This window comes from Muscardinus avellanarius (assembly GCF_963383645.1).
Source record: "Muscardinus avellanarius genome assembly, chromosome: 7".
In the NCBI taxonomy this organism is placed as follows: domain Eukaryota; kingdom Metazoa; phylum Chordata; class Mammalia; order Rodentia; family Gliridae; genus Muscardinus; species Muscardinus avellanarius.
This window is the reverse complement of record NC_137793.1, coordinates 41,023,336-41,043,500: the sequence shown is the minus strand read 5'-3', so window position 1 is coordinate 41,043,500 and position 20,165 is coordinate 41,023,336. Positions and strand designations below refer to the sequence as shown.

General features: G+C 35.1%; 1 protein-coding gene across 1 annotated transcript in view; it reads right to left on the bottom strand.

Moving 5' to 3' along the window:
• The window catches only part of CEP120 (centrosomal protein 120), a gene marked incomplete at its 3' end in the record, with an annotated part of 77,181 nt that overhangs the window by 47,746 nt on the left and 9,270 nt on the right, over positions 1–20,165 (bottom strand). Inside the window, exons 5-9 of the mRNA XM_080698551.1 lie at positions 10,480–10,628; positions 5,354–5,551; positions 2,822–3,049; positions 1,566–1,782; positions 418–595 (exon numbers count right to left, since the gene is read on the bottom strand). Coding sequence (XP_080554677.1) covers positions 418–595; positions 1,566–1,782; positions 2,822–3,049; positions 5,354–5,551; positions 10,480–10,628 — 970 coding nt within the window. The remainder of the gene's footprint in view (positions 1–417; positions 596–1,565; positions 1,783–2,821; positions 3,050–5,353; positions 5,552–10,479; positions 10,629–20,165) is intronic.

Sequence of the window (20,165 nt, the reverse complement as noted above, 5' to 3'; positions counted from 1 at the left end):
AGAAGCCTATAAAAATAACATTAGTAAAAACAAATTACTGAGGACTAGACTCAGTGGTATAGCACTTGCCTAGCATGTGTGAGGCTCTGGGTTTGATCCACAGTACTGGGAAAAAATGTGTAAAGTCATTTAACTAATATATAGTAATTCTTTATATTGAACTGTGGACACATTCCACTTTGCTTGTAAGCATAGATTTTAGATTCATAGCTATGAATTGCTGGTATTAGTGATATAAACTCTCACTGTGATACAATTTTGTAAAAGATCAGTTACTATACTACCATTATTCTGACCTTCTTTCCAGTAAATTAACACACACACACACACACACACACACACACACACACACACACACACACACACTCTTTAAAGTTCAAGAGCATTGTATTCTCCTCAAACAAAATCAAATCATACCTTAATATACAGTTGATTGGAAAACCAGTTTCTAACCCATGGATACTCCTTAAGTCTATTGAAAAGCAAAAATGATGTGATGTTGCTGGAACAGCAATCTTCTGTCCTGAAGCTGTTTCTGAAGCATTGGATGTGACAACTGGCTGGGCCAGTGGAGCAGGTATAGAAGAACTAGTGCCTTAAATGAACATAAAATTTTAAAAAATAAGTTTTTTTCAAGATACTTTAAGGTTATCTCATTTACTCTCAAGCAATAGTTTGATTATTTTGTTTTATAAACATATACACTTAAACAGAAGAATCTTGTGGCTTGCCTAAAATTACCTGGGCTTTAATTCCCATTCTAAAACTGTGCAAAGAAAGAACTTACTGTCAAAATATATTGCAAGATATAAAAATAATATAACTGATGTAGTAAGATCTTCAGCCTGGCAGGCAATAACTTATTTCTAAGAGGAAGTTACACATAACTGAGCATTTGAAGGGTTATCCTTACTGCAAATATATTACATTTTAAAGCAGTTGTGGTGATTTTAGGCATATGTGATATACTCCAACAAAAAGCTAAAATTTGAAACAATAGATATCTCTTTAACCTTCATACCAACCAGATGGTTAATGAGTGGCTCAAGTCATACAGCTACTCAGTGATAGAGCTAACCTTGTCCCCCAAACTCTTACCTCCTAACCTACCACCACTTATTCATACTATTAATTATAACTGTAAGCCCTATGCAATGGAAGTAAAAGAGTAAGAAAATCAGATGCCTGGATTCTCAGACTCCTTAGGACCAAAAATAGTTAATTCTGAGGTCCTTAGAAGCTCTTTTTGCTAAAATTCGAGAAAATTCTTCCCTTAAGAGTTTAATAGTATTTGAAAGGACCATAAGGACTATATTCCTTAATATCTTTTGAATAGACTATTTCCAATGGGAAAGTAAAATGTAAAATTCTCTTATCTTCAGTTCCCAAACTACATTACAAAGTTAAAAAGCAATTACTTTAAATCATGCTTTTTATATCGTCACACATTATTGGTTCTTTAAAAATGTCACCATTTTCACTTAAAACTCATGCAAGCTCTCAGAGCTATTTATTAATGAGGTGGCTGTAAAATACCTAAAAAGTATGTGAAAAGAATATCTTACCCTTCAGAGGTGGTTTTGCATCCTTATCATACTGTAAGCTCTCCACTTCACTTTCAGTTGCATCATCTTTGGTGGGAGGTGTCTGGTTGTGAGGTGGAACAGGAGAGACACCTGGTGATTGGGGCCCACTAAGTGTCTTCTCCTTTATAGGGGTTAAAACTCTCTTCTTTGAATGTTCTGGCTCATGTCCATTCTGGATCTTTAATTCAATTAAAGACTAGAAACAATTTTAAACAAAGTATAATTTGCAAAATACTTTCCTTCATAATTAGGTAAAAAAAAAAAAAAAGGAACTTGGCTTTTTTCTTTTTTTTAAATAAGCTTCCTTTCCCAGTTTGGATATTCCTAGCCTACTTTTCTTCACAATTTGCAAATTTCCTTATAGCATCTAGGACCAGAAAAAGGAAGATGAACAGGAAGGAAATATCCAGAGCTGAGTCCCAAATTGCATTCTAACAGGTAAGAAGGGATATTTGAGAAAAGAGGTCAGAAACAGCAACCCCGAGAATGAGGACTGCTATCCAGGAAGTACAATGACAGTACAATGGAGGACTATACCCCTAAGGAGAAAAAGCAGATGGATAGTATGGTTCTCTCTCTTGCTCCACTTGGTCCAAAAATGAGTGTGTATATAAATATAATATATATATATATATATATATATATATATGACATATGTGACACTTTTATATATTTTAACTCACTTAAGTTTTTCTCACTTAAATTTTGCTATCTTTAATTTATAGCTTACATATAAATTGATTATTTGAAAGATGATGTTAAAGTTATCTCTATGAAGATAAATGCCTTCAAATAATTGCCTCTCTTAAAAAGCACCTAGACATTAGTATGAGGACTATAAAGCACTTATGAACCAAGAATCTTATTTTAGCTCAAGTTGTATCAATCCAAAAAATGTTACTAATGCAGATCCCCAGAAACTAAGTCTAAATATGTCCTCTTTTACCAGTTTCCTTTCTGTAATAGTGAACTGCTATGATTTCAGGGTGGTGGAAAATGGTTCCCACTATTCAAGAAGACTATCCCAAAGGTTGTGTGTATAAGTCACTTATAAACTGTAAAGTGGAAGCCACTGTACTTTTTTGAAAGGATTGTTCAAAAAGGAGATAGCATATAATGTATGCCACTATATAAGAAGATTAATGCTTTCTTATACAAGTAACTTCAGAGCATCAACTTTTGTGATCATGAATGACACTGGAGAAGGTGGAAATGAAAGAAGGGTCACTACTTGCCTGGGAATCAATGCCTTCTCTCTGGAGAGCCACAGACACGCCCACAGTTGGGGCTAACTCCAGAGGAATAGGCGCAAGCTTTTGTTTGGCTCTGTTTGGAGGGTCAAGGGTAAAAGCACCTTCGATTGTGACTGGGTGCTGGTTGATCTCTGTACTACCCTTTTTCAATAGTCCACTTAAAGGTACTTCTGTACTTCCAAGTGACTGGTCTCCACAGCAGAGATGGATCTAAAATAAAAGGGAAAACCAAAATAGGGCTTCTGAATACCATAAACTTAAATTATGATACAGAGAAGGAAAATATTGCACAGGCTAATTCTGCATGAAGTAATAATTCTCACACATGACTGTTAAAACCAATGATAAAATGCAAAGTTTACCAGTAACTCACTAATATTTATTACTTTTTTTCATTTCTTCTTTCAGTAATGTTTTTCTCACATGTTATCACTGTTTTTCTGTCTCTTTGGTCAGCTTTGGTTACTTTAATGTTTTACTATGTTACTTTACATATACAAATTATCTAATAGTGAATTTAAATAGAAAATACCTCCCAGTGTTTTCTTTCTTTCTTTTTTTTTCTTTTCTTTTTTTTTTTTGTGGGTCTGGGGATGGAACCCAGGGCATTTGACCTCCGAGCTACACCCCTTGCCCTAATTTTTTATTCATTATTTTGAAACAGGGTCTCACTAAGTTGCCGAGGGCCTCACTAAGTAGCTGAGGCTGTCTGTAAACTGTGATCCTCCTGTCTCTGCCTCCCAAATGCTGGGATTACAAGCGTGCGCCACCATGCCTGGCTCTTTTATTTCCTTTTAACATTAACTTAAACACAGTTCTAAAAAAATGAATCAGTGGATCAGCTTAATTTAAAATTTAAAAAATTAAAAAATTTTATTCATCCATAAAACACATATGAATCTTTCTTGTTTTTTCCCCTTGTTTTTCAGAATTTATATAAAATAGAGGTCTAAACAATAAAAGGTAAAAGAATACCCTAAGGATGGAAGGTACTATTAACCAGTGATAGCTAAAGTTCAACATTACCATCTTTTGAAAACTACTACAAAAAAAGACTTCCAGGTACATGTTATATAACTATTTTCCCCCTTACTATATTTAACATTCTAAAGAATAAGCAATAACTCCATAAAAACATTTTTAGCTGTAATATCAGCAGTAAGGGAGCCCTACAACTTAGGCTTAATGTTATTAGGTATATTATTTTTATAGACTAGATACAAAGTATTTCTGTAACTTAAATGTTCTCCAATAGAAGCAAACTAATACAAGTCAATACTTTTGTAGAAAGTATATTAGAAAATAAAGTCTAACTGCTTTTTCCTACATTTTATTATTAATATTTTGTTTGTGCATTACAATTACATCATAGTAAACTAAAAGCAATAGAAACATAAATGCACACAGCCCTTGGTGTTTCCCTACAAACCCACCTCACTCCCCTTCCCTCCCTCCCTCCCTATATACCTTAGTGAGATTGGTAGTGATACCTTCATATATGAACACCACATTATTTTAACTGTTTCCTTCATCAAACCTCCTCTTCCCCCTCTCCAACTCCCTCCGCCAATCTCCTTCCACTATTCTACTGATCTCTCATTTATCTAAAGTCTCTTTTATTTTCTATTTTCTCTCTAGCTTCCACATATAAAACATATAACCTTTTACTTTCTAAGACTGGCTGATCTGGCATGCATAATATTCTCTTCTACCCATTTTCCTGAAAATGACATAATTTTGTTCTTTTTTATGGACAGTAATATTCCACTGTGGACACATATTACATTTTCTTTAGCCATTCATCTATTGATGGGTACCTAGGTTGGTTTTATAATTTGGCTAGTCTGAATTGTACTACATTTCATTATGCTATATAGTCTTTAGTTTTCTAGATACCTTGGGTTTAGCAGAACCATCTTCAAAACTTTAGTACTAAAATTTCTTAATGCCTTTTCCCATCTCCTACTCAAAATGGCTGATATTAAATAAATGACTATCTAACCCTGTAACATATTTCACTACCCCACGTAAATTTAATCAAAAGCAACTATCACAAGAGATAAAAGAATAATTTTCACTAGGTAAAGTTTAGTTTAAAATAGAATACAATTAAAATAGAAAGTATAGAAGAATATTCAAGGACAGATTTTAGAAAGTTATTATAATTTAAGAGCAATGAGATAAATTCTGAAATCTAGACATAGTATCATCAGTGCACCTACAGCTACCATCTCCACTAACAATAAAGAAACCTTGCCTGTAGTCATGCTCTGAGTTCTAGGTACACCTTTTTACTACACAGGACTAAAACTATAAGTGTTATCTCCTAAAATTCTGAAGTAATCCTAAAATTTCAATGACTTCATGGCTTGGAAAATACCTAACAATTAAAATATATGGCAGGAAGATCTCCACTTCTGACACTGGATAGAGTTTAGGGCCAAATTCTGGTTTCGTACTGGACTAGTGCTTTGGAAACCATCTGACATAAAAGCAATTTGCTCTAGTACTTACCTGTAATTTAGACTGAAGAGCCAGGTAAACACGAAGAATTTCTACACTGCTACGTATGCGAACAGATGCTCTCTCTGGCTCAAAGTTTGGGTTCATCAAATCATTGAAGGGTTCATTTGTAACATCATTTCCAAGTAAAGAATAGTAAAAGAAAAACTCAGGCTGCCTTTCTGGCAATTTCATGGTACATGGAATTAACTAAACATTTAAGGAAGAAGAAAAAAACAGGAATATTACTTTCTAAACCTCTAAAAATGTCTGCAGCATTCCTAAAATGTTGATTTTTTTAAGTCCTAAAATTAACCACTCATTTTCTGTATCTCTATCAAATTATTAGCTTTATTCATTTTTGGAGGATTATCTTAGAAAAGCACAGATTAAACAACTTTTGATAAACATAAGTTGTTCTAAGTTTTCATTTCATTCAACTGATGAATGGAATGTGTGAAAGCTTTTACCTTTAGATACTCATCTTCTTATTGTACCTGTAGAAGCTTCACTTCATAAATGTGAAACATTAAAGAACCTTAACCTAGGGATTTTAATATATAACATCTTATTCTAAGTCTTTGTTAAACAAAACAAGAATGTCTTAACTTACCGGTGAATTAACAATTGCAAAAAAAAAAAAAATGCCCATTTATTTAGTCTCAAGGCCACAGAGAATTATGAGATGGGATTCCTGCTTTTCTAACCAACCCTAAATGTTCACTAGAACATTGTTAACAATATCCTATAAACATTCAATGTGTCCATCAATAGTACATGATTTTATTTATTTATTTATTTATTTTGCAGTACTGGGGGTGGAACCCAGGGGCATTCTACCTCTGAGCTACACCCCCAGCCCTATTTTATATTCTTTATTTTGAATCAGGGTCTCACTGAGCTGCAAAGGGCTTCACTAAGTAGCTGAGGCTGGCGGCAAACCATGATCCTCCTGTCTCAGCCTCCCAAACGCTGGGATTAAAAGTGTGCCACCAAGCCCAGCTAATAGCAGATGATTTGAACAGTTAGGTATCATACAGTATGGCTGCTAAATCATGATATATCGACATGAAAATTACATAAGATGTATTGTCAACTTGAAAAGTTACGAGAGTTTGTGAAAATAAAATGAACTACTTAGATTATAATAGCACAGTACAAGACACCTAACTCAGGATATGTGCTATTAATTTAATCCCACATTTGAAAATATATTTGTTTAATCAAATAGATTTTAATCATGTGAACCTACATGTATTGAAAGGAGCACCTATAAATGTAAAGAACATAAATTTTGGATTCAAACTCTAACCCCTAATCCTGTTTTCATAAATGACTTGTGAAAACTTGGAAAAATTACTTAATGGTCCTGTGTCTCTATTTTATTTTAGGGTTGTTAGATTAAAAAAGATGTGTTCTATACTGTAACAGTGCCAATCATATAATTATTATGTAAGAATGGAAAAATATCTGGGAAGAAATGCACTACCTTTAACTGGTTATTTCAAAAAGTTTAATTAGAGAAGGCTTTGTCAGTCTTTTACTTTTTTCCATAACGTGAAAACAATAAAAATATTTTAAAATTAAAGGTGGCTGGAACAGTGGCACAGCCTGCAGTTCTAGCGATTCAGGAGGCTGAAGCAGAAGGATCCTTAGTTGGAAGCCAGCCTGGCAGCTTATGAGACCATGTCTCAAAATAAAAATAAAAATTTGGGATGTAGCTCATTGATATAGTGCCCCGGCATTCTATGCCTAAGACAGATGGATGGATGGCTAGATGGATGGATGGTTGAAAGGAAGGAGAGAAAGGAGGGAAAGAAAGAGAAAAAAGGGAAAGACAGGGAGAGTCATTTTTATTTAATTGAACTTCAAATAATTCAACTATGGGAAAAGATTCTTTCAAAAATCCATTATTTTCTAAGAACTTAGAGATTATGGCCTTTTCACTCTAACTTAAAATATTTATGAAAATAAGGAAGTTAGATTATTGCCATCCAGTTTTCTGGATCCAAACTCATACCTCTATACAATTTGTGTGTGGTGGTGGTACTGCGAATTCAATTGAGGTATTCTACCTCTAACATACATCCTACTACCTCTAACTTGTTTAACATTTTAAGGAAGCTATCTGGCTTAAATTTGTGTAAACATAGCAGCTTGCTAGATGTGTGTGTATGTGTGTATGTGTGTATGCATGTGTGTATGTGTGTGTATTTAACCTGAGTACAAAATGTAATTTGTCTCATTAAGTCACTTGTATCACTAAAAATCGTATTCATTTCACTTATGGATTCAGTGGTCAGTTACACATAAAAGCTTTTATCATACAAATATAGCTTCTAGCCGGGCGTGGTGGCGCACGCTTGTAATCCCCGTGCTTGGGAGGCGGAGACAGGAGGATCACGCAGGTTCGAAGCCAGACATACTGGCGTTAAGAGACCCTGTTTCAAAAATATAAACTAGGTCTGGGAGTGTAGCCCGGAGGTAGAAGGCTTCCAGGAACCCCAGTACCACAAAAAAAAAAAAAAATAGCTTCTCACTACAAACTATATGATAAATATTTCACTAATATTATCTCATTCCTCATACATGTGTGCAAAGATGGTAGTACCATTACTACACACTGAAAACCCAAGCCTCAGAAGGGTAACTAAGTACATACTCAGAATGAGTTGCCAATTTGAGTCTATCTTACTCCAAATTCTTAGACAAAAGAACACAGCACAGGAATAACAGTATCAAAAGAAATCATATGGTCAGAGATACCACAGCAATTTAGAGTAGCTATAAAAACTCTTAAGATTCAGCTTCCTCTTCTCTAAAATGAAAATAATCATTCTCTAAGGTTTAAAATGAAAATAATAATCCTCTAAGGTTGTAGTAGGATTAAATACAATATGTGCAAAAATAACACAATGTTTTTTCATTTGTTTTTGCAGTTCTAGGGATTGAAGCCAGGAGTTCTCCACCACTGAGCTATATCCCAGCAACTAACCCCTTATTTTTTAATTCTGAGACAAGTTCTCACTAAGTTGTCCAGGCTGGCCTTGAACTTGCCATCCTTCTGCCTCAGCTTCCTGAGTTGCTGGGATTATAGGCAGGCACCACCATGCCACCATTTGCCACCCAGTTGAGGCGGGTGAGCTAGCACTGTGCAGTTAGCACAATGTCTTATATGGAACACAGCACAGAATAAGTGATCAATAAAAATCAACAATTATGCCTCCCTAGGAAGGTAAAAAGTAAAACAGCAATTTAAAATGCTTTTCAAATATGCTAACATCATAGTTGATTACAATAGTCTCCTAATCATCTAACATGTAGACAAGAGTGTTCTGATGTAGTTAATAAATTAAAAAAGGGGGGGGGCTTTCTCCAAACCAGGGTGGCATATTAAGCTGAGCTAATCACAAGCAGAGCTTTTGGAATCAAAGTAGGAAAATTAATGGGGAATGACTAAAGTACATGAGTTAACCAGGCGTGGTAGTCCCAATAGTTGGGAGGCTGAGACAGGAGGATCACACGTTCTCAGCCAGGCACAGCTACTTAGTGAAGCCCTACACAACTCAGTGAGACCCCGTTTCAAAATAAAGAATAAAAAATAGGACTGGGGGTTTAACTTGGAGGTAGAATTCCCCTTCAGTCCCCAGCACTGAAAAAAAAAAAAAAGTACGCGTCAAGACAGTACCAAATTAGAGGAGAGAGAGTCCACATTACAAAGAACACATAAATAAAAAGTTTTTTTTTTTTTTGGTTGTGGCTATGAAATAGTGTGGCAAAGTAAGCACATTTTCTGAGAAAAATCTTTAAAGTAAAAATGTAATCACTAATTAAACATTTCACTTATGAATGTGGATTATGTAGAAATGTTATACATCTAGGAAAGTGAATAGATTAATAAAAATGTTATTCCTAAAGCATAGTCCCCATTTTTTTAAAATTTACTTCAGCTGCTGAAAACCAATACAATGTCAAGAAAAGTGGACTTGATCTTGAAAAGGACAATAGAATAACAGCTAATTTTGTGTTGGGTTGCTGTTGGGAAGAGGCAATCTACCAGGAACATCCTTATACATTCTTGCTGGGTGTGTCAAGATAACAAGGCCACTCTCACCAGGCCACTTCCCAGGGTTGTGTAGATAACTGGCAACCTTAAGAAATAAGGTAGCATGTCTTTCTGGATAAAGTCTAGGACTACTTACTGCTTACAATAAAAGTGGTACACTCCTCAGATTCATTTTCTTCACTGGGACAAAATCCACAGTGTGCCCCTCTGTGTAACCCCCATAGGACTAGGATAAAGGGACTTTAACAAGCTAATTTGTTAGTTTATAAACAAGGTGAAATATAGTAACATACCTGACAGGCATTAAGTATCAATGAGACAAAGTACTCCCAAAACTGCAAATTTCTCCAAAAAGTACACTATTAAAAAAGGAAAATTTAGGCCGGGCGTGGTGACACATGCTTGTAATCCCCGTGCTTGGGAGGCGGAGACAGGAGGATGGTGCAGGTTCAAGGCCAGCTGTGCTGGCTTAAGAAACCCTGTTTCCAAATAAAAAGTATAAAATAGGTCTGGGAGTATAGCCTGGAGGTAGAAGGGTTTCCAGGAACCCCAGTACCACAAAAAAAAAAAAAAAGGAAAATTTAAAAATCCTTTTGTCAGGCCTTATAATGCCATATAGTACAATGATAAACAATATTTATTGATGGTTGTCCTTTATTTATTTATTTTTTTTTTCGTGGTACTGGGGGTGGAACCCAGAGGCTTTCTACCTCCAGGCTATCCTCCCAGACCTATTTTATTTGGAAACAGGGTCTGGTCTAACTTGCTGATAGCCTAAATAGCTAAAGCTGGCTTTGAACCTGTGCGATTCTCCTGTCTCAGCCTCCCAAGCGCGGATTATAAGCATGCACCACCACACCCAGCAATGGTTGTCTTTTTAAATTCTGAAATTTAATTTATTCTCTTATGACCAAGATACTGAAATCTATTCTTTTCTTAAAGCAAAAATGCTTTCTGGTATGAAAAGAACATTTTAAAAGTCTACTTGCAAATCTTAATATCTCTAGGGTAGAATTTTAAAAATAAAATGGTTTTCAAATTCATAAATCACTAATCTCAGAGAAGGTCTCACCTGCTCCAACTGGGTGGCAAACGCTATGGTCACTGACATAATGAAGGAGTCCGTACAATACTCTGCTGGCCCAATCTGATGGTAGCCTCCCTCCTCGTTCAGCACAGCTACAATGTCCTTTGGGTCAAGTCCAGACAGGCTGACAGGTACTTTACAGAGAAAAACAAAATTAAACCAGCTTGTAGTTTTCCATAAAACATTAAGATTTTAAAAGCTAATTATATTTTTTAATTTGCTGGGCAATTTTTATGGATAGTTAATATATCAAAAGGCTCCTTTTAATTTCTTATATACTCTCCAAAGATTCTTTCTTTCCTTACTCTTTCTGTAAATAAAAATACACTCTGGAATAACATTTGAAAAACTTATATCTAATAAACCACCCAAAAGAAAGGAAACCAAACTACCAAACTAATGAATGTGTTATCTATGTTCAAAGCTGCACAATTCACCATTGCCAAACTATGGAACCAGCCAAGACACCCATCAACAGATGAATGGATTACAAAAGTGTGGGATATGTACACAATGGAACTTTACTCAGCCATAAAGAAAAACACAATTACATCATTTACAGGCAAATGGATGGAACTGGAGGACATTATGCTAAGCGAGATTAGTCAGTTGCAAAACAATAAGAAATTGGAAGTTCTCCCTAATATGCAGAAGCTAGGAAGAAAATGGGTCATAGGAAGAATTCTAGACAAAGAAGATTCTATAGATGAGTAAATAAGGTGACCTAACTGAGGGGATAGGAGGGGCGAAGAGGGAAATCCTCTAATGCACATGATGTACTTTAACAAACATATCAAATTCAATCACTAAGACAAACATGAGAAGGAGGGAGGGGGATAGAATGGAGAGGGAATTGGGTAAGAGCTAATTGGGTGATGTGTGCATGTATGCCTCCACTATTTTGTATTCCATTAAGATGTATGACTAGTATGCACCAATAAAAAAAAATTAAAAATTAAAAATAAACCACATAAGCCAGGCGTGGTGGCGCACACTTGTAATCCCCGCGCTTGGGAGGCAGAGACAGGAGGATCGCGCAGGTTCGAAGCCAGCCGCACGTGCTGGCTTAGGAGACCCTGTTTCCAAATAAAAAATGTAAAAATAGGTCTGGGAGTGTAGCCCGGAGGTAGAAGGGCTTCCAGGAACCCCAGTACCACCAATAAATAAATAAATAAATAAATAAATAAATAAATAAATAAATAAATAAATAAATAATAAAAAATAAACCACATAGAAAAGGCACCTAACATAGGTTTCCTATTAAACCCAAACTGGAAAGTGAAGAATAAGCTTAATCTGGCTAAGAGGAGCAGGATGACTAAAGAGAGAATGGGGAGTACAAAGTGTATAAAGACACAAAAGCAAGAGGAAGCATGTGGTTAGAAAAACGAAATGGACATAGCATGCTAGACCAGAGGAGGGGCTATCTGATATGACAAAAGAGGTATGGGCAGAAAGGTAAGCAGAAGCCATATCATAAAGGGTCTTCTTTAATGCTACACTGAAACATTTGAATAGTTTGGGGGTTTTTTTGGTGGTACTGTGGTTCCTGGAAGCCCTTCTACCTCCGGGCTACACTCCCAGACCTATTTTATATTTTTCATTTATTTGGAAACAGGGTTTCTTAAGCCAGTGAGGCTGACTATGAACCTGCGCGATCCTCCTGTCTCCACCTCCCAAGCGTGGGGATTATAAGCGTGCACCACCACGCCCAGCGAATAGTTTTAAGTGTAAGGAAAAACCATCAAATAATTTATAGAAAAGGCTAACATAATCAAACCAGCTTTAGTATGAAAAGACTGGTCAGAGACAAGAATTTTTCAAATAGACTAAAACAAAAACAAAAAAAAACCACTTGACTAAAATAGCAGGTAATATCTAGTACTGGGGAAATAGAACTCAGTAGGTATAAATTAGTACAACCTATTGAAGGGTAATGTATCAATGCTTATCAAAATGCAAGCTGTTTAATATATATGCATCAATGAAAAGGTATATATGTACTATGCTTGAATGTGACCACTCCAAAGTTCAGAAGTTGAAACTTAATAGCTAATGTGATGCCATTAAGAGGTGGGCCTTTAAGAGACGATGATGGCTCCTCCTTCATGATTGGATGCCCTTATTAAAGGGCTGGTTATGCATAAAGGAGGATTTATTTAGTGAAGTGAGTGGGCTGTTCAAGAAAGGAGGCAAGAGTTCGGGAGGTGAGAGTGTAGCTGGGCGTGGTGGCGTACACCTGCAGCCCCAGCCTGGGAGACTGAGACAAAGATCTATCTCAGGCTTGAGGCCAGTGTGTAGTAAGGGTGGAGCGCTCTGCCACCCGAAGTAGATGATCTTTTTTCACTCCAAGTGGAGTGAGCCCCGTTTCCCCCCCACCCCTTGCTCATATCTGCCTGTCTGCCTAACAGAAATATGTTTATGGAGCTGACAGAGGAGTCCTTCTCTTGCCCTGCCACACGAGGATACTCAGTAAGCCCTCACCAGATGCTGGTGCTTTGATCCTGGACTTCTCACCATCCAAAACTGTTAAGAAATTTCTGTTCTTTATAAATTACCCAGTCTAGAGAACTCTGTTTTAGTAGCACAAAACAAAGACAATATATATATAAATGCAAATGTATGTATGTATATGTATGTACTTAAACATATGTACTCACTAACTTTGTCTACTCAAAGGGTCTGAAAGCAGTGATACCATAAGAGTAACTGGGATACCAGGCACTGGATCTTGACTTCTAAACATTCATTACTAAAATGAAGTAGAGTTCCTTAGAGGATGGCTGAATTCAAGGCTGAGACAAAAAAAAGTACAAGATGAGCCTATTAAAATATCTTCCTGTGACAGAAAAGAGAAAAAAGCTCAAAGGATTATGAGGACAGTCAAAAGAAAACAAGTACCTAGAAAGGTATGCCCCAATCTAAAACAAGTGGATAAAATAAAGACTGTAAAACACTAAATAAAAAGAAATCTATAAATCCATATTGCTATAAATTAAATAAATTGAAAGTCTAATTAGAAATCACGTATTTTCAGATCATCACAATTCTTCTCCACCAAAGATTAATTACAAAGAAAAGGATAAATTTACAGTTGATAATACTGACACACACATTAACCAAAAAAAGTGAGCAGTATCAGTAACAGTCACATCAACTGTGTGTGATGGGGGACAGTGAGAAGAATGCAGCATCACTTCTATAATATGCTGACCAAGGATGTGTGAGCTAAATCTCAAAGCAGACAAATGCAAATCAACATTCTAAAAATTAACTAGTCATAATCTTCAAAATTTCAGTCATGAAAAGAACAAGGATCGATTTCAGATTAAAAAAGAATTACATTAAATATAATACCTGATTCTAAACTAAATCCTTATTTTATAAAAGACATTACTGAGACAACTGGTAAAACAAGAATAGAATTATATGGTAAAAATATACCAATGTTTAATTAGTGTAATAAGGTTACAAATGTTAATGTAACAATATTAGTTACATAATTCTTATGGATATATCATGGTTATACAGGAGATATGTAAGTATATTCTAATAAACACTCAAATATTCAGGAACATTAGGTAGTAAATTATTCTTAAATGGTTCAAGGAAATCTATTTCTCTTTATAATATACTTCAAAGTTTTTTTTTTTCTAAACAAAAAAAAATTTTCACTGAGCGGGGGGAAATAGTAATATAGGCTTCTAGAATCTGACTTCTAGGTTCTTATCCTAAATTCACTAACAACTTGCAATATTTTGGCAAAAGAGATCTTTGAATTTCAATTGTCCCATCTCTTTATGATGAGAGGTGCCTAAAGGCTTTCAAATAGAGGATGTCCGGCAGGCAAGTGGCATTTGGTTGTAAAGACCAGGGTGGGGGTCTCTAGCAGGAGGAACATAACTGATGCCGAAGGCACAGATGATATTACATAGGAAGTGTACAGAAGGAGAAAGGATTTAACTCTTAAAAGTGAAGAAGAAGAAAATCCTGAAAGCAGGTCAAGAAGAACCAGTAGGAGGTTGAAGGAAAAACTGGGTTATCATCTCAACCCAAAAGGAAATTCCCAACTCATGATTAAACATCTGTGATAATTATGGATAAATTCACTGAACTAAAAAAAATAATATATATATATATATATATCCCATACAAATAGTATTACTAACATCAATTTTACATATAAATCTAAGACATCCCATCCAATTTGATTGAAGAATAGCAAAGTACCAATTGTACTATATCAATTTTACTATTTGCTTCTCTAGTTTCTAAAAGAAACCTATCCTCACCTTCTCCAGAAAAGGTTTACAGAAAAGATGGAATCACAAAATATTAAAGGAAAGAACTTTAGAAATCATACCATCTGTCCAGTTGCTATAATAAAATAAAACTGGGACCAAAAATCATAAAAAAAAACCAAGAGCTTTGGCATGTAAATAAGCTCAGAAGCCTTCTTTCTGCCTAAACAACAAATAAAAAGGTAAATAAACTTAAGAATCAACAATTCTGAAGAATCAACAATTCCTCATAGATCTGTCAGAGAAATGGAATTACAGAAAAAAACTGCTATCTTCCCAATTTGGACAGATGGACAGATACAGATGGTCACAGTTTATAGAAGCAGAAACCTTCCTGGGGACCCAGAGCAAGGGTAGGAGAACCTGACTCAAAATTAGTGAACTACTGGTGGCTCAGCACACCAAAAGATAAAAAAATTGGGAGGGGGGGTGGTCACAAAGGAGCCTTCAGATTTTTATGAGCTTTACCTCCAGGAGATCTACCAGTGAATTACCCCAGGTGCTTCTCATAGGAAGAAGAGAAGCCATTTTGGAACACAACATAGAATTCTGTTCTTGTTTACCAAGGTCTGTCCTCAGGAAAAACTATTTTCCCAGAGCCTAGCTAAGTAAGGTTATTTATCTTAGGGAAGGGATAAGCTTCCTATCCCATAGAAAGAGGGTTAAAACTAAGAAGCAGTGGTGAAGTTCAGACTGCATGGGCAAAGGCTGTAAAGAGACATAACCATAGGACTACAGAATACTTATCCCCTGCACCTTACCACTACCTTGCTAATAACCTATATACAGCAGTCCTAGCTTTCAACAAAAAATTGCAATGCATGCTAAAATTAAAAAAAAAATTTAAGTTTGAAAACACTAAACAAGCATCAGAACTAGAGTCAGATAGATACAGGTGGCAAGAATGTTAGAAATATAAGATAAGGAATTTTTTGAAAACTATGACATGATTAGTATGCTAAGGTAGACAACATGTAAGAACAAATGAAGTAGGAGGGAGATGGAATGTGTAATTATCAAGGAAAAATGCAAGAGATCAGAAATAAAGAATGTTTTTGATGGGTTCATTAGTAGTTTGGATAAGACTGAAGAAAAAAATCTCTGAGCTTGAGGATATTGGAACAAAACTTCCCAAATGGGAAAGCAAAGAGAAAAATACTGAAAGAAGCAAAAACAAACAAAAAACAAAATGATCAACTGTGGGAGAACTTTAAAAGGTATAACAAAACATTTTTAAAGAGCTGTGAAAGGTATAACAAGGATACCAGAAGGAGAATAACAAAACATCTAATAGGAATACCAGAAGGAGAATAAAGAGAAAGAAACAGAAGCAATATTTAAAGCAACAGAATGAGAATTCCTCCAAATTAATACCAGACACTGAATCATAAGAGTGAGAAAGCTCAGCAAACACTCAGCAGGATAAATGGAACAACGAAAAATACTTACAGCTAGACACATCCTATTCAAACATCAGAAAAGCCAGACGTAAAGAATAATTTTAACATAAGTCTAAGAGAAAACCACCTTACATCTAAAAATGCAAAGATAAAACTTAAGGGTTTAAGAATTGTTGCCCAGAGTGTTGAATATGTCTGTTGAAGAATAAAAGAAAAAAAAATAGTTGCCTGAAACTATATTTATGAAAAGTTGTAAGCATTTTTTAGATAGAAAGCATTATAAAGTATTTATTGCTATTTTATTCTGTAGTTGTTTAAAATTCACCGTGATTTTGACCACTGCTGATTCTTTAGGCAGGTTAATTTATGTTTTGAGGTATACAATTTACACTTTTTCTTAAAGTCATAAATGTGGGTTTCTATATTAAGCATATTTTGCAACTACTATTAACAGATTAACAATTAATTAATATAATTAATATAAATTAATTAATATAAAGATATTAAATTCTTTAAGCTATTTAAAAATTAAAAATAAATTAAAAAGCAAAGATAAGAATTCCATCTGCTCTCTCAGAAACCAAGCAATCAAGAAGAGAATAGAGTGAAATATTTAAAGTACTTAGAGAAAATTTCACTAACCTAGAATTTCTACAACTGGTGAAATTCTGCTTCAACAGTAAAGAAGAGCCCAGCATGGTGGTACACACATGTTATTCCAGTACTTGGAAGGCTAAGACAGAAGGAGCTCAGGCCCTCAACAAATTGAGATTTTGTTTCAAAATAAATAAAGTCAGGCTTGGTGGCACACGCTTATAATCCCAGTACTCGGCAAGCTGAGATAGAAGAATCGAGAAGGTTCAAAGCCAGCCTCAGCTACTTAGTGAGGCTCTCAGCAACTTATTGAGACTCTGTTTCCAAACAATATATAAAATAGGTCTGGGAGTATAGCCAGGAGGTAGAAGGCCCCTAGTAAATAAAAAATAAAATGGGCTTGGAGTGTAGCTTAAAAGTAGAGTGACCCTGAATTCAATTTGCAGAACCACCCCTCCCCCCAAAAAAAGAAAATTTAAGCATATCTTAAACTACATGAAAAGAAAATCAATAGCAAAAAACAACCAGCAAGCGTGGTGGCGCATGCTTGTAATCCCTGCGTTTGGAAGGCAGAGACAGGAGGATGGAGCAAGTTGGAAGCCAGCCTCACTGGCTTAAAAGACCCTGTTTCCAAATAAAAGTATAAAAAATAGGTGTCTGGGAGTGTAGCCCGGAGGTAGAAGGGTTTCCAGGAACCCCAGTACCACCAAAAACAAAAAACAAAAAAATCCAAAAGCTAAATAGGGAGAAGAAAAAGAAAAAAGAAAAAGGCACAAGTTACTAACATCAGAAATTAAAGAGAATAGCACTATATAACCCATGGGCATTAAAGGGAATAAAGGTATCCTTCAAACAAGTCTGTGGCCAAATGTGATAATCTTAGTAAAATAGACAAATTACCTGAAAAAAAAAAAAAGTATACCAAAGCTCACATAAGGAGACAATCTGAATAGGACTCTATAAGAGAAATTGAACCAATAATCTCCCAAAACAGAAAGTAGGTACAGATGAGTTTACTGATTAATTCTACCAAAAATTTAAAGAAGAAATTATACCGGTTCTCTATAATTTTTCAGAAGATGTAAACTGAAAAACCACTTCCTAACTTATTCCATGAGGCCAGTAACACCCGAATACCAAAATCAGTCACTACAAAAAAGAAATCACAGAATATCCCACAAGAGCATACATGCAAAAATATTCAAAATATTAGCATATCAAACCAACAGTGTGTAAAAATATTATATACCAAGACCAAGTGGTATTCACCCCAGGGGTCTAAGGCTGGTTCAATAGTCAAAAATCAATTAATGTCATCCATCAAATCAACAGGCCAGAGAAGAAAAACTGCACAATCATATTAACTGGTATAAAGCCCAATAACCACTCAGGACAGGGGAAAAACAAGCCCTCTAAACTAGGATTAGAGGAAGTTTCCTTGACTTGATAAAGAACATTTGCCAAACCTATAGTTAACATATTTAATGGAGAGAAACTCAAAAGTTTTCCCACTAAGATCAGGTATGAGACACAATGTCCCTTCCCATCACTCCTTTCCACCATATTTAAAATCCTTGCTAGTGTAATAAGAAAAGGAAATGAAAGGCATAAAAATTAGGAAGAAATTATACTTTTTCTACATATGACATGATTGTAAAGAAAATCTGCACATGGAAAAACTCTGACCAAACAAAACAAAAGAAACAAACCCCCACCCCTATAGCTAATTAAGTGTTTATAGCATGGTGAAGATTAACATATAAAAGTCAACAGCTTTCTTTTGTATGAAAATAAACACATTTAAAATAAAAACACACCACACTTTACATTAATACCACCCAAAATGAAGTATTAAGCTATGGATCTAACAATACATGTAGAAGATCTATATGAGAAAAACTACAACATTTTGATAAAAGAAATCAAAGAACTAAAAAAATGGAGACGAGTGTTCATGGATATGAAGATTTGATATTGCCAAATTGTTAGTTCCTACCAACTTGATCTACAGATTAGACGCAATTTGAAGTGAATTATTTTGTGAATACTGATAAGAGGATTCTAAAGTTTCTATGGAGAAGCAAAAGACACAGAACAGCTAATCTGACACTGAAAGACTGACACTATCTGACCTCACGTCTTACCATAAAGCTACAGTCATTAAGACAGTGCAGAATTAACAAAGAAACAGACAAATATATCAATGGAACAGACTAGAGAGCCCAGAAAATAGATGTACATATGTATAATCACGATTCTTTGACAAAGGAACAAAGGCAATGCAATGGAGCAAAGGAACAAAAGGTGATTTCAACAAATGATGGTGAAGCAACTGGATATCCACATGCAAAAAAGAAAAAAAAACTAATCTTTTACTCCTCACAAAAATGAACTCAAAATTGATTACAGACTTAAATGTACAGTGCAAAAGTACAAAATCACTGGATGATAACATAAGAGAAACCTCTATGATTTTGGTTATGGCAATGACTTTTCAGATAGATCAACGAAGGTACAATTCAAGAATGAAATAATTGTTACACTAATCCTTCATTCAAATAAAAACGTATGCTCTGTGAAAGCCAATGTCAAGAGAATAATATGAGTAATACCAGCCAGGAGTGGTGGTGCACACTTGTAATACCAGTATTTGGGAAGCTGAGAGGAGGATTGTAGGTTTGCAGCCAGTCTCAACACTTGAAGAAGGCCCTCTGCAACGTAGTGAGACCCTGTTTTAAAATAAAGAATAAAAAGTAGGACTGAGGAGTGTAGCTCAGAGGTAGGATAAGCCACAGATTGGGACATCCTATTTGCAAAAGATACATTTGATAAAAGAGTTATCCAGAATATACAAAGAACCCATAAAACTCAATAAGAACATGAATAATCTAATTTAAAAATGGAACATACAGCACATCAAAAAAGATACACATGGCAGATAAGAACACATAAACCTTCTCAATGTTACATGCCATTGAGGAATTGCAAATTAAAACAATGAGAAAGCACTCTAATTAGAATTGATCCAAATTCAGCACACTAACACCACCAAATGCAGGTTAGATTATAGAGCAACAAGAATTCTCATTCATGCTAGGAGGATACAAAATGGTCTAGCCACTTTGGAAAACAGTTTAGAGATTTCTTAAAAAATGAATATACTCTTATCACATTATCTAAGCAACCATACACTTTGATATTTACCCAAATGAACTGAAAACTTATATCCACACAAAAACTTACAAATGTGTAGAGCAGCTTTATTCATAATAGTCAAAAGTTGAAAGCAACCAAGATTTCTCTTAGTAGTTAAAAGAATAAACTGTGGAATAGTCAGACAATGGACTATTATTCAGCACCAAAAAGAAAAGAGTTA